At 36.1% G+C, this 15,556-nt stretch overlaps 1 protein-coding gene across 7 annotated transcripts in view; it reads right to left on the reverse strand.

The window, feature by feature from the left end:
- The window catches only part of Tsp (Thrombospondin), a 128,298-nt gene that overhangs the window by 79,327 nt on the left and 33,415 nt on the right, over window positions 1–15,556 (reverse strand). For all 7 annotated transcript variants that reach the window (XR_015323157.1, XR_002671931.2, XM_086982742.1 and 4 more), the window contains 2 exons: window positions 7,107–7,251; window positions 4,212–4,300 (listed from right to left, as the gene is read on the reverse strand). Coding sequence is in view for 5 of the 7 variants with exons in the window: in XM_086982742.1 (XP_086838868.1) it covers window positions 4,212–4,300; window positions 7,107–7,251 (234 nt within the window). In the remaining 2 variants the exon portion in view is untranslated. The remainder of the gene's footprint in view (window positions 1–4,211; window positions 4,301–7,106; window positions 7,252–15,556) is intronic.

Genomic DNA, 15,556 nt, shown 5'->3' on the forward strand with positions numbered 1-15,556 from the left:
GATTTATACTACACTATGCCAAAAGCAATAGACCTAATTTTCGGTGACGATGTAACGCCTTTGGCCACAGCTAATCATCTTATCTCACGGAAAAAATAGTGGTTGTTTACTATAAATCAAAAAGCAAGAAGGAGGTTCCGAAAGAAAATAAGAAAAAGATGGCGCACCTAGAGACAATGGCACAACTAAAAGGGTGACATGTAAAAAGAAAAGCGATAAGAAAATCGCAGTTTGTTTAATGACCGAATGATATGCCAACACAGGTATTTCTGAAAGACGTATTGTTTTAAAGGAAGTCCCTTTATCTAGTTTATATAGTCTCATAGCATCACCTTGTTAGTCGTCATTTTACGAGTTTATTGTGTAATGTATAAATATGTTTTGGATCTTTTTGGGGAGTACAAGATCGTTTGGTCACCATGGGTACCACAGCTAACCAACATGGAAGAACCACATGCGACTAAAGCAGTTTAATGTATATACATATATTATCTTGAGAACTCTCTTTATCCAGTTGCGTTTAAATGAATACTAAGTTGATATATGTATACTTTGCTCTACAAAGGTTAAAATAGCACACTTTTTTCACTTAACACGTTTTAAATCTAGTTCAATGGGCTAAATGTTTCAGCCTTATTGCATCAGCATTTTTTTATTATAGGCACTACGCGACATTATATTGCAGATAGCCACCCACTTTTATTGTGATGAAAAAAATAAACAATTTGAAGCAGCTACTCCTGACTATTTATCTATTCAGTTATTTCTCTCTTTGTATATAAAGTACCGTTTCGAGTTGACAACTCGCTCTGCTGTGTGCTAACGGTAACTAGCAGAGGGAAATATTTGTGTTGTTGGCGATGATGATTTTCGCCATAATGGAATGACTAACAAAATGGATATATTAGATTCTTTTAAAGGGGAACAGCTTTAGGATCTTGGGTGGTCTGTTATAGGCCTTCGATCCACATTGCATGCTGTGATAATAAATCAGCCACGTTTATTTTCCAGTTTGACAATCTCTACAAGCGGATCTTTCAACCAGCTGGTCTAGAGATGCCTTTATAACGTTAAGCGTTAGTTTTTGTTACTGATCACATTTTTGAACATACTTATAGACTCACTACGTAAACAAGACTATAGATTTTGAAGTTGAAATTAAAATAATTGGATTTAGGCTCGAGGGATTTCATCGAGCAAGTTACGGGATAACTACGCGGGATTAGCTTTTTGACTAACTTGCTCGCTTCTTTGCTGAACTCGAAACGACGTATCAATCTTTTTTGATAACAAGCATCCTTTTCATCTAAATTGTTCAGCTTGATTATTGTCTGTTCATTGCCGTGAATTTCGTGCGCCCCGTAAAAACCAGCGAAATAAATGTCAATCCGTACTCATACATTAAAAATTATTTATAGAAAATAACGCTTCAGGAAGTGATTGTAAACTATTTGTAGTGAAAATACTACAGTAAAAAAAAGTTTCGCAGATTTCGTTTCGTGTTTTTTATTTTTAAAAAGTTAATATGTTAATCACGGGACAACGGAGTCACACCTAATTTTCTAGCATCATAGAGTGAAACCTTAGCCAGAATTTTCAAAGCACAGTAATTATCAAATTCCTTACCCTTGGATTTAGTTTTAACATTGCTTCTACTCCAGGCGGGGGGGGGGGGAGGGGCACTTTCCTATTCATTTCAGGGCTTCAAGAGGCCCTCTTTTCTGTGTGTGTCTAGCCCTTTTTATTTTTCGTTTAAATTTAATAACGTATGCAGATATTGCACTCTAATTTTCCTCATCTTGAAGCAGTAAGTTCGTGTCAGCTCTAAATGGGCTGACTAATTTTATTTCAACTTCCGTTTCTCATCTTCGAAGAGTGTGCAGTGCTCTACTGTGAAAGTCACGTCATTGCATGCGCCAGCGTTGCACGTAATGTGCAAGTTACTCTACGCCTTTCCTTCCCTAGGAAGAAACGCTAGGAAAGATTCGTTAATAGTACCTTAATGAGATAATAGATCCTTCTCTAACGCTTTTCCCGTACCATTCTCTCAATTCAATGGCAGTTTTACAGCCTCTGACAGTATTCTATCCTGTCTTGTTGCTTCCGCCACCGTTATTCTATTACATGGTTGAACAACTTCCCATTCCAGGCAGTGACTATTGTGCCCTCTCACTCCTGTTGTAACCTTTTGAGGGTATTCTCCTTTACTTTTTCTCAAGTAAGCTTTCGATGCTTACACAGGCTTTCCTGTTCCTCGACCATAATGTTGTACGCATTATTACGACCATGGTATTGTTATATGCATGCCTACAGTGGAAAGAATCAAGGTGCTTCGGAATAATCAAATTTTCTGAAGGACGAGTATTCGTCGTGCTTTCTTTACGTAGCCTTTGTTTTTTTTGCCTTAATAGCTTTTATCGTTTGCTCCATGTGTGCGGTTCCGCTTAGGCTCTGGTCAGTCCGTATTTTCACGTGTTGAACCACTCTTTCTAGTTCGACTACATATCTTTGAGTTGACATTTAGTTTGCCACACTTCTTAACCAATAAATAACAGACTAGCTTAATGTTGTATTTGCTCATCGAATAGCCACTTCATCTATTTATTTAGCCTTATCTAGTTTTGTTTCTGTCCTCACAGTAATCACTAACGTTAAGTTACCTGCATAGAGTATTTCTTTCTTGCATCATAAGTAGCCTGAACACTCCGTCGTAGGCGAAATTCTACAGTATTAGTATACTTTCTTGCCCAAAGTCATATCTAACATAAAGTTAAAGGCGAAGAAGAAAAAAGTTCAAACAATGACTCCGATTCTTCGTCGTTTTCTTTCATTTTTTTTTTTTGCTTCAAGCCTAGTTCTATAACCCCAAAAGTCGATCAACCTTTCTTAAGCCAAAATTGGTTTAGTCTCTTTTCCTCTGTTTCGCTCGTTTTGCTTCTTTACAATAAGGGCTTGAAATCCTTTACTGCTATTTAGGCTCGCCTGTCCAACCGGCTTGACAGATATTGATACGGAAAACAGTCTAGACTTTTTTGACGGAATTGGATTTTATTTACCAGGGGGTTTCAAGGTGACTGCAAGTACTTCACAGCTTTCGGTAGTTCCTCAAATTTTTATGGTTCAAAGCTATAGTTGCTTGCAATACTTTATAAGCATCTCCCTTAGAGCATAATTCCCAATATCGATATGACTTTTGGCGAGCCTTGCAGAAATATAAAGCCTAAAAAAGTTTTAGGCGTAGGGAGACTGGCTACCCTCAAGATAACTAATCATCGTATTGAAAATGCCACATTTAACATTACGCTCTTTAGAAAGTACCATTAAATTATATTTTTTAGCAAGTTGGAGCATTCGATGTACATAATGCACAGAAGTAACAAAAATTGTGTAAAATGTGTGTTGAGAGCACAAAACGATAATAAAAGTACAGCCTTCGAGTCGCTATCCGCGGATACGAGTGATAATTCCAATCAGATGCATCACTACCATAAAATAATAAACACTTCTTCCAAATGCATGACAAATTAAAGCTATTACTACGTGCACTTTTTTGCGTGATCTGTGTAAATCGAATGTTAAAATGTTTTGAATGGAGCGTAATACAACTTCAGAGTTTGGTGGTAGTTACAAGCTACATGCAAATGATTTGAAACATATGACCTTTTGAGTGCCGCCATATATTTCTCGCAGTAAGGCCATACAAGTCCTGATGTACAGACGGTAACGCTTAAAATCTTAATCAATACAAAACCGATGTCATTTAGTCTGCCATGTTGCTATATAAGGCTATAAAAGACGTTGATTAATCCTAAGCATGCCGGAATCTCACAAAAATGTCTATGGAAATGTCACTTCTAAAGATATTTAGCTGTGCTCAGATCTATCGACAGATACTTCAGGGATCCCTAAGTACTAAAAGTATGCGTCCCAAGGTCAGTTGTAAACTGCGTGTTGATTAGGAACGATCAAATCTGAACCGAGCTGAAATTGACGGTCCGATTTCTTGTTTGTAAATGGCCAAATGTTTAATCTTCACGTGGATTGAACGGAATGTATATCTATGCTAGTGTTTTAAGTTTTGCAATTTTTTGCAAAAATTGTCAAACTTAAAACGCTTGATTGATAATTGATTAATAATTCCATTCAAATACACGCAAAACATAACGAACGGGTTTGCAACTGCTCATAATTTCATATAACGTTCAACTTACCTGGGAAACACGGATTAGCAAGGGAACATTCGTTGATATCTTCACAGTGGGTTCCGTTTCCGGTAAAGCCCTCGGGACATCGGCCACATCTAAAATACATCCAAAGGCATGCAGATGATTACAAACGTAGAAACTATTATTCATCTTTAAGATCTTTAAGGTAATAGGAGATTACGGATCTTCCGATTTTGTGAGAAACTTCTTAAATATTGTGAAGTTAATAAAAATGTAGTAAATCGCAGTTATAGAACCATGTTAGATTGATTGATGATGATAGATAGTTAGTTGACTGACATAGAGAAACGTTACGCTAATATGGTTAATTTGCGACGCGGTCTATGGAATCCGAACCACGTATAGTTCGTACTCTCGATAGGGTAAACATTTTTTTCGGAAAGCAGGATTTATTGAACTAAAGACACGGAACATATGCAACGGGCGTTAAAATCGCAACCACGCATTCCATAACTATTAAAGGGTTTAAGGTAAGGCCTTAGGCTGGCCTTTTGTCGAAGGTAAACTAAACGTATAAATGGAGTAACATTCTTATGTGTTTATGGTGTTAATTTGGAGTTAAGCTGAATTATTTCTTCCTGAAACAAGGTACATAGAGGCATTGACGTGTTAACAAAATAAAAAGGCTAACAGATATTTCAATAGTAAAATGGAATAATTCAGGCAGAGTAATAGGAGTAACATACTGTACTGAATAACTGTTCTGAAACCATGGATTGACGAACACGAACTATAACATTTATCAAATAGTGAAATATGATCTACGTAATCTGGGAGTTGCAACAGCAGTCGAGGGAAACAGTGGGGTCTCGAAAAATATTGTAGCCGATTGTCTATACAAATAACTGTTGGAATATTCTAATTAAAAAAAACCGCATAGCGTAGGTTAGTAACTAAACTAAGGGGTACGTTAGACTAGGTATGACGCACATAAAACGCGTTATATTCGTTCTTATGGGTTGACTAAATAATTGTAAATAAGTAACGTGGTAAATGGGGCAGAATAACTGCGAGATTTCTGCTTCAGTTTAGCTAGAGTGTAACATCGATGAATCAAACTGGTCAATTCAAAGGCAAGAACGGTGCGGATCTAACCTTGCGTCTATGTCACACATATATAACACTCACTTTTTTTATTACTGTAACTTATATACAAACTCGTGCAATTTGCTACTAGCCAAATAAAGGAATGCAATGATTCGCTATCATCGCCCAGTAGCGCCCCCGGCTAAGCAACGTTTACTACAATATGCATTAATCGTACCCAATGTTGCCTCCCTGTCGTTTCAGAATAGAGGGAGAATAAACAAATCTTGGAATGCATCTAATAAATTTAATTGGGGTGACAACTTCCTCAATTTAAAGACAAGTGACTCAATAAGTAGGCGTACTATTCAGTCACTTAAAATTGCAGTAAGTAAAAAATAAAAGCATCTTTGCGCAATGTCACACCCTACTATCCGTAGAAATATATTCACAGCAGTTTCGTGGGCGGCTGTTGTCTGTAGTAGTTACAATAAGAAGCAAACGATTTTACAATGTAAATGATCTAATCTCAGCCAGAAATATATTTTTAAATGCTAAAATAGAACGCAAAAGAAATTATAGCTATGCAAAAGATCATTGAATCAAATAAGTATATTTGTCCGTATTTTGTCTGTTTTTTTTTCAAGTCATGTTTTCATTCAACCTTACTTGAGAGGGAAAAAGTTTTACTGCAGCGTCCGACTAACAACACAAGGCGTAACAAACGATGTCGACACCGTAGTACATTTTAAGGCCAAAACATGCACAAGTTGCTGCTTCTACCTAATATAAAAACTTAAAACGGAACATCAAAACATGGAAAAAAACACGTAAGAAGGTTAAATAAATGTTTAGTTCCAGGAAGTTCAAGTCGTTTTGAATAGGGAATGAAAACAGATTGCAGAAAAGCAATACTAATGGGCCAAATCATCGAAGAAAGCGCAACTCAATTACTGAGTGGAAAAACGCAACGTTTGAATACTTCGAAAGCCTAGAACCAGCGATTTCAAGCGTGTATTCTTCCCGTATAAATTGAAATTTTAGCTGCGGAGGCTCACATAAATCATTGACATTCTTCTTCAGACAATCAGTTTCCCTATTCCAACAAAAAAACTTTAGCAAAAGTTCGTTTTAGACAAAAAGGAAGTCACTAATATTCCTCAAATAGGCTTTATTAGATCAGTAGGCCTCGTCACGACTCGATTCGAGAGAGAGTAAAAGTTTATTGTAGAGAAATGTTTCATCCTGTTTATTGTATTCTTGATGTTAAAGACGTTCCAGGATGAGCCTTAATCGAGAAAACTAAAGCATAACGAGTTCTGTGTATACTGAGGACGGAATTACAAAATTAAATGGAATGAGTTCTGGAGCACTACGCAGGTAACTTGTAAGTATACGAAGTTAGGTGGCATCCATAACATGGTGAGACGTCGGCGTGTGGCTGCCAGTTACCATTACCCACGGAAAAACATATGTCTGAGTTGTCGCAACGACAGAGCACCGATACATTTATCTAAAGAGAAGACAGCTAATTGTTCCAGCCAAACTAATCCCTGTACTGGAATGTTTATATTCCAAAAGACTTATAAAATGAATACTTCCTATACATTCTAATTTAATGAAAAAACCTTATTCATAACAAAAACTTATTTTCATTAGCTGTGACATTCTTCTGTCTATCACAAGAAATGGGTAGCAAAGCAGAGAAGCGGGAATTCAAAGGTGAGATTATCCAAAACAAGGCGAACTTCCCATATACATAAGTTGTGTTTGGAATGTTAGCTGCAGTGTACAATTTGGTAACGTTTTTTAGGTATACGTAATTAGATGGAAGTGGTACGGGTCTTAACAAACCTGAATCCCGGAGGAACATCAATGTTCGTACATTGAACACCGGAATAGCATGGCTGATCCGCGCACTTGTTGGCCCAACGGCATGTTTTACCATCACCGGTCATTCCAATGGGGCATGGTTTGCACGTGTATCCCGTAGAGGTATCTGAACGAAATTACAAAAGTGCAAATGATAACGCGATTAGTTGAACATTATGTAAATTAAAAGACATCGCGATTTGCAACTTTGTTTCCTTTGATAAGGCTGTGATTCTATTGCGTCGCATAGTTTTCTAAGTAATATCCTTCATGCTATTTTCACAGAAATTATAGCGTCGTACAAAAAGTGCTTTGTATTTCTACGATCCAATCAAAACTAATGCTCCTCTTATTAAATTTATCACTTTCTAACTACCAAGAATTGTTAAACACTCTGCGTAGTGTCACTCGTGCAAAACGATAACGTTTCCAGCAGGCTGTAAAAACACCACTTTGTTACGTTGCGCAACCTTTGGCTTCCATTATTTGAAAGCTATCTTACATATAATGCCACTCACAGAACCGCACCTGGACCTCTTTAGATTACAAAAGTAAGAAAAATAAGCTACTAGGTTATTCTATAGCTATATATAGTAACTAAAACTGATCGAAGGAAGGAAACTCGCCACAGACCATTTTTTAAACTCACCACAGTTAATTAAGTAGCACAGTATGCAATACAATTCTTTTGAGCTTTGAAATCCCGTTCTGCTCACTGAAGATTTTGAAGATTAACGGAGCATCGGAAATCATAAAATAGCAAATCATTTCAGTAGACACCACGAAAGAAAAAATATTTGTAGGGCTCCGCAGCTCCCGATTGGATAATTTGGTCACGCAAATATTCTGCATAGGTTTCCGTAAACATTTCTCGCTATGATCGCGCCTCAACCTTAGGTTTCAATGAGGTTTCAACATCAAATGATTTTTTTTTTAAATATTTTTTGTCTGCAGTAAAAATCACTATACTACCTCCTAAACTAGCCAGATATCTATTAGGTTACTTCCTACTAGTTAGAGATATATTTAGGAAAGAAGAAATTCAGTCATTTTCTTTGTAAAGCTTGTTTCATATCATAAAGGGTTACGAAGTTGTTATGCCTCACCTTCACTTACTTCGCTATCCTTTCCCTAAAGCCTTTTTGCCTTTAATTGGCTTTCTATCTGGGCTGCGTTGCAACTTTTTTTCTCTTGAGCTACGCTCCGCAACCCGCGAAAAATTTACCCATGATCTTTTCTCTGCCTCCTCCTAAGACTTATGAACGTTCCTAGAAAACCTAGTGCTGCAGTAGCATTAAACACCACAAAATAATTTTTTTTTGATATTCTACTCTACTGTGAAATTGCGAATTAAGTTCATTGGAAGTTGCATCCCAAACGCAGCAACGAGAACAAGCTTAAAACCGGGTGTCGTATAACGAGCTGATGATCAACTTAGCTGTATTAATTGTCTCAATTAAAGTGATTCGATTGGAATTTTCGATTTTATATATATATATATATATATAAAGTATGTGAGCATCAAGGCACAGATATATATTTTTACGCCAAATCTGCCCGAGAGTCGTCAGTTACGAATGACAACGTAAAGTAGTCCATATTTGCGTGAGTAATAATGAATCTGGGACTGTTTTGCTAGCAAGCAACACCGAATACTACAATGGTAACACATAGCCATATGCTCAGGGTTATCAGTGTAGTGTTTTAGCATTTGCTAATCAGGAGATTTTATCTTTTACTGGGATATATAACGCTGATAGATCTCACAGGCAGAGTTATACTGATAACTATTTAGCTTTTCATCGTTCCAAATAATCTCAATACGTGATCGGCCAGGGTATCAGTCAATGTTAAAATTAAATTAGCCAGTTATGTATTTTTTCTTTCAGTTACTTTCAGAACGCCTGTCTTCTCAAACAACTCTTCGATGTTCGTTGTATTTTCCCGTACATAAAAGCCTTCTTGGAATAAAACTTGAAGAAAAGCAACTTATAAGAGTTCCTAGTGAATCAAAGTAATCAGACTCAACAGAAGGTAGATACGTTAATATCGCTATTGATTTGTGTCATGAAAATAAGCGGGAGGTTCCAGTTTCAGTAAGGGTTGAAACGGCTTTTTTTTGTTTTTTTTATATTTTTACCGAAAGGGTGTGAAATACCATAATAACGCTAAATCGCGATGGTACTAAAAACAAAAGCAACTTTGTTGTGCTGCACCTCGTTGATATTTCTTCAAACGAAGTGAAGCTTCAATGGCTTCAAGAAAATATCTAACCTACGGCGACTGAACAGCGAATTATGTCATATAAAACTATAAAGTAAAAAGTTACCGGTACATAGAAAAAATGAGAAGATAACAGACACCTATGGCGACTAAGCAGCGAATTACGTCATATAAAAGTATAAAGCAAAAAGCTACCGGTACTTAGAAAAAATGAGAAGATTCCAGACCGGCTAATTTATATTACATATTTAATATTGTAAACTTCGCGCGTATTTAAAACGTCTTGATCAGTCAATAAGAAATATATGTACATTCAGCCTCTCGTAATTATCAAGAAATGCTTCGTTAAATGGAAAGTTTGGGAAATACTCCTTTGGTGTTTGTAAGCCTATGGCTATTATAAAAGCCTATTAATGGATTGTTCAATAAATATCCTTCTCATTTGTACTGCAACGAGTTTTACAAACATTCATGTAGCTTCTGCCTATCTTTAGATTCCTTTTGTTTGCATAGGACAGCTCCATATATTTAAAAATGGAAAAATTTATACGTTTTTTTTTTTAACATGTGTGTTACTTTTTATTGGAGACCGATTAAAGGCTGTAATCTTATATTATAATTGGCTTTGAATAAAAGTAGAACATGCAGGATATATGATTGTATAAGTGAAAAGTAGATTTCTTTAAAGAGATTTTCGACATCGCGCAACCGGGCCTGAACTTTTCCTGCTTTTTTGAATATGTGTATCTCGACATGTAGCTTCTTAGTACTTTGCTATTAATATGTAAATCCCCATAGCAACACTAGGGATGATCTGACAGATAATATTACCAGACACTTAACGAAAATAATCCATTGATCGAGTATAAACAATGTCTGTCTCAAAACTAAAATACTTGAAGTTCAGCTTAAGCAAGACAATATATATATATATAAAGGACAGGCGCACTCATTTTTTATTGCTATGTGGATGGTGAAATCGACTAATATGATCCTGACACTTAAATGCTTTTACTCAAGTATTTTAGTTTTGAGAGAGACATTACTTACAGTCTATCAATGACTTATTTCTGTTAATTGTTTAGTGATATGACATGTCATTTAATTTGCGAGGACTCACATATTATCGTCGAAATGCATATGTTCCATGTCAATACAAAATTCTTAGAGATCATTGATGTGTAGTTTACAAGTACAAGGTCTCATAGGAGATTCCAAGAGTTAATTCCACTTGTGCTTGTTCCTAGTCAGTAACTAAGTGTGAGTCAATACATTTCATGGGTATGTTACATAGACTGAAAGAAAACAGTTTAATTTTAAATTTAAATTTAGTCACTTTCTACTAACACTATTGAATGCAAGCTTAAGAAATTACAACTATTATTTATTGTCGGTTGTTTCCCCTGTTAATAAGTGCTAACCGCTAATATATGACAATACTGTAATTATAGCGAACACTGTGTATGAAAGCAGGCCATTTTGCGATCGGTCATGTATTTTTTTCTTCGTGAACATACTAAGCTGAGTGAGTCTAGTTTCAATGAAGAGCAATTTTTATGCACCGTTGCCCTCACCCAGCCAATACCAGTTTAAGTGGCAAGTAATGTAAGTGCAACTTTACATGTAACACACCCTAGTAGTGCACATTAGCTTTAATATAGCAATATATATACAAAATACAGCTCATTGTATTTTTAGGATTAAAATCACAACAAATTTAGGATAGTGTAGGTTAAATAGTAACGTTTCATTGAGTAAGCACCACAAAGCACCAGATGATAGTGATGGAATTAGTGTTTTATTTTTTATATATATATATATCCACCCAAAATTGCGTCAATCTTATATTAGATCAAGAATAGATCAATCTAAGAGAAAAACATCCTTATTAGTAAAAAAAAAATGTAAAAATACATTTTTTATATTTTATATTTTATACATTATATATATATACATACAAAACCGGGGGCACTGGACATAATCGTAACTTATCCCTGCCTATACACAGGATAAAGTTAAAGTATATATTTATATATATATATATAATAAATATACTTTATTATGTCCAATGCCCCCAGTTTTCACCATATAAAATTATTATGAATTATTAACATGCTTAAAGAAAGCAAATACAATCACATCTTCCGTTTTTTAACCCGTGAAAGTGCAAATCTCCACATTTATTGAGAAAATAAATGACAAGGAACGTATCTTACTCGAGACACTATCCGTGCAGGTGTCTTAAAAGAATTCGCATTATCGTAGCCTACTGCTCAAATCTTTGTTGTTTTTAATTGCTACTAATTAGGTCTAATTCTTATTTTATCACCTTCGTGATATGCTTCGTGAGTGCATCACCGGTTTCGTGATCTCTGAATGGCTTGTGAACGCATCACCGGTTTCATAATCTTTGAATGGCTCGTGAGTGCATTACCGGTTTCATGATCTTTGAATGGCTCGTGAGTACATCACCGGTTTCGTGCCTCGTGTGAGTCCTCAAGCTGCGATCGTGTTCCGAAATTGTTTTCCAGTACGATTTAATGAAACTGTCATCTTTAATATCGTAAACCTCTACCGTAATTTTTTCTCACTACGATGGGTTCGTTATCCATATGTTGTGTACTACATATAAATATCTATGTAAATTAATGCGAAATAAAGTAAATTAGCTTAGCTTTGTCGTTGACTGGCAAGAACAAGTTTTTTTAGTGCCATCCTCTCTTACCCCCTATATAGCGGTAAACTTGTCGCTTCGTTCTGACTTGACCACGTTAACCATAGCGAGATGTTCTCATCGCGCCAACTGACATCCTGCGGCTCTCCTTGCTTTCGCTCGATCTTTCCGAAGAACTTACAGTCGTAAGTTTCTCGGATCAAAACGGTAAAAGGTGCCTCGTCTGAGTAAGAAATCATCTACTTTCTAACCTTCTTGCAGAACACTGATCACACGTACACCGTATGACCAGTGGTTTGCATAGCTTAATAGTTTATGCGCCACAACGTCGACATCGTTGTAGACGTTCGTGGCGATAGAGCTGGTGGGAGTTCGTACTCCCGTCATCGAAAAGGACCGTGCTCATTTAATGCGAAGCTAGTACAAACACTCCTACCAACAGATGCAAGACTCCTTTAGGAGGTAGTCTAACCATCCTAGCCGAACCACCCAAACAAAGAGAGTTACCCTCTCCGTATCGAGAAAATTAGCCGTTTTCGCCGTTTTTCGAATGCCACTCAAAAGCATTCACACGCATCTCGTGAGCGGAGATCGCTTGGCACTAACAACCTCACTAAACGCCTTAACGATCTTTCTGCATTCATGGAAGAATTGTTCTGCAGGGCCTGTTTTCTCCAGAAGGCGTCCCAAATAACTTCTCAACCTGGAGCGATCTTCAAATAGAACAAAATTTAGTCTTTGCAAACGTCTACGCGCCTCCTTAGGACGCACTCCGATGGCCATTTCTGTTCCTTCACGAGCCACTCGTATTCTTCAGAGTATCGTTTGAGTTTCCTCTCGCCGAACTTGACCAAGGACGACTGCAAATCTGACAGTCGTTGAAAATCTTCTCAATTTTAGCCACAACGCCAGACATTCCAGCGCTGCTACTAGAATGAAGCGGATTAACCTAGCTTTATCGCAAAGAGCGAGTCTTTCATGGCCGTTCGTTCTGCTATTTCAAACAGCCACATAAGTGCACTTATTATTTCCTCCATTGTATATTTTTTGCGGTTACAATGATATCTATTTAATTTGTCTTCCTTTCAAGTAAACAAGACGAACGTGTTAGATGTTAATAAATGACTATATTAGAACTTTTTTAAATGTTTTTAAGTTGCATTTATTTATTTATAATGGAACGTCTATATGAAATTAATTGCTGCATATATTAGTACCTAACAATACTTCTTTATTCGAATGTTAAAGTACGGAAATGTTTTTATTTATTTTTAGTCCTTCGTTACTAGCTTATTAGGATTTAGATTGAAATATTTATTTAATATTTTATGCAGGTTCACACACGAGTGTTCGCTCTATTTTACCGGAGCTTTGAGCTTGCATGACAATACAAATGGTACCGCCACCTTTGTAGTGCCACTTTCTATAAAAACGTTCTTTAATTTGATTAGACTTTCCTCACAGCTAACAAGAACAGGCTTTGATGCCGAGCCACTTGTTGTTGTTTAGCATAAAGCCAATTTGCTGTTTTTCCTTCTGCAGTACACTTAGAAATTTACATAAATAGGTATTTACTTCAATAGCAGATGCGCTATTTTTAAATTTGAACGAATCGACATCACTTACTTAATTGATACAGTATTAACAGCTTTGAATACTTCACGAGTGAACTGACTAGATTCCGTTTGGTAGCATCCTTCGATTTACTGGTTTTACTGCCGGTAATCATCACCCATCTTTCAACAATGAGGTTATTGGATATAGCTGTCATTATATTCACGGATTCATCAAAAATTTCGTTAGTATTAAAGAATCCTCATCTTTAAGTGAGGTTTTTGTTGGTCTTAGGAAGAGCCGCGAGCCATAAGCTGTATTGTATCGAGCCTTGCTATTAACCTCTCACATATTTTCTATATTTTCTTTAATTCAGAAATTCACATTAATTGTTAAGTTTTCAAGTATTTCAAAAAATGTTCTATTATTTTTCCACTGGCAACAGTTCAAGCAGATCAGGACTGTTAAGAGATCCCTGAAGTGCATTTCACGTTATGCCTTTTCGCTGGTAGTTTACAATTAATTCCGACCGGCGCGTGCAAGAATATTTTCGTGAAGAAGCAGCAGTCTCGAGACTGAAGCACTGGTTAATAGCTAATCTTTATTATCAGCTATGTTTCAAGTAACCCACATAACCTGCTAATAATTTCCACGTTTTCTCTTTTTCAAGGCGTGTTAATTAGCATATGGTCAGATTATAGTCTCACGATTTTACTGAATTTCTTTTTTTTTTGATAGATGTCTTCACCTAAAGAATTCAGTTACTTGTTACTGAAATTTTGAGGGGTTAAATTAGCTTTAGTTTATGCTATATACCACTTCATACACCTATTTTATTTTTGTTTTTATATCAATATTTATAAAGCAATCATACCCAACCGAAGGTCGTGATCGAACAAACATTTAATGCAAAAACTTTTACCCTTTACATAACTTTACTTAAAACTGGCGCAGTAGTTAACTCTACGGAAAGAAAAAGCAATGATTACTCAGATACGTTGGCCATTTGTGTTGCTTATATCTTAGGTTTCTCTACATATACAGACTGGTTTTTCTTCAGAAGATTATAGTGTTCTCTGTTAATCTCGCGGTAGGAAAGCTAAAGACGAAAACATTAGCGGAGAAAATGTTCATTATCTTGAGATCAACTCCCTCTGATGCTTAGTAAATGAGTATCAAACGCTCCTTAAAGTATCAAGTAATTTGCGTGGGAAAGGCACTACCCTCCGACAGGGTGTAAAACCAACGTACTTAAACGAAAGCATACAAGTTGCACTGAAACGCCTTGAGACAGCTATTAAACTATTTAAGAATTATGGTATTGTGGTAGGGCAAATCTTATTCTGTTAAGGACCATTCAACACTGAATAAACGTAAATCCTTTCATTTTAAACAATTAGTGCTTCCGAATTGTTTCTGGTATAGTATTCTATAAACATATGAAATGGGTTTCGAATTTCAATGCTCTTTCTATAAAATGTTATGCGTAGATGACTTATCGGTAAGACATCAAAAATAAATAGTCCCCCCTGATTGTTCGTTCAAAGCTTACATGCCTTTATTCCCAATGGTTTTAAATTATTTCTTTAAGACGAAAGTTTTGGGGACTCCATTGGTTGCAGAGGTCTTTAGCCATCCAATACTTTGCTTTTTGAGTACCGCATATATGGAACCGATTTCTGAACGAAATTCGCGAACTCTACTAAGTAGCAGTTTTTAGACCGACAATTTTAAAGCATTTTCTAATAAGCTGAGTCCACTTCATTTGAAAAAAAAATTCCAATATAGTATAATCACACTATGATACCGAAATATGTGTATACGATGTATACTTTAAATTGTGTATATGCATATAAGTGCGAATTAATGTGAACGATAGAGCTCAGAAGCCTCATCAATACAGCTCCTTAAATGATTTGTTATTTAATTCGGTTACATATAACTCAAAGAATAATTAGAAAAATGAACCGAGCAGGTTAAT

The sequence above is a fragment of the Varroa destructor genome, unplaced genomic scaffold (genome assembly GCF_002443255.2).
Source record: "Varroa destructor unplaced genomic scaffold, Vdes_3.0 BEIS01000003.1, whole genome shotgun sequence".
Lineage (NCBI taxonomy): Eukaryota > Metazoa > Arthropoda > Arachnida > Mesostigmata > Varroidae > Varroa > Varroa destructor.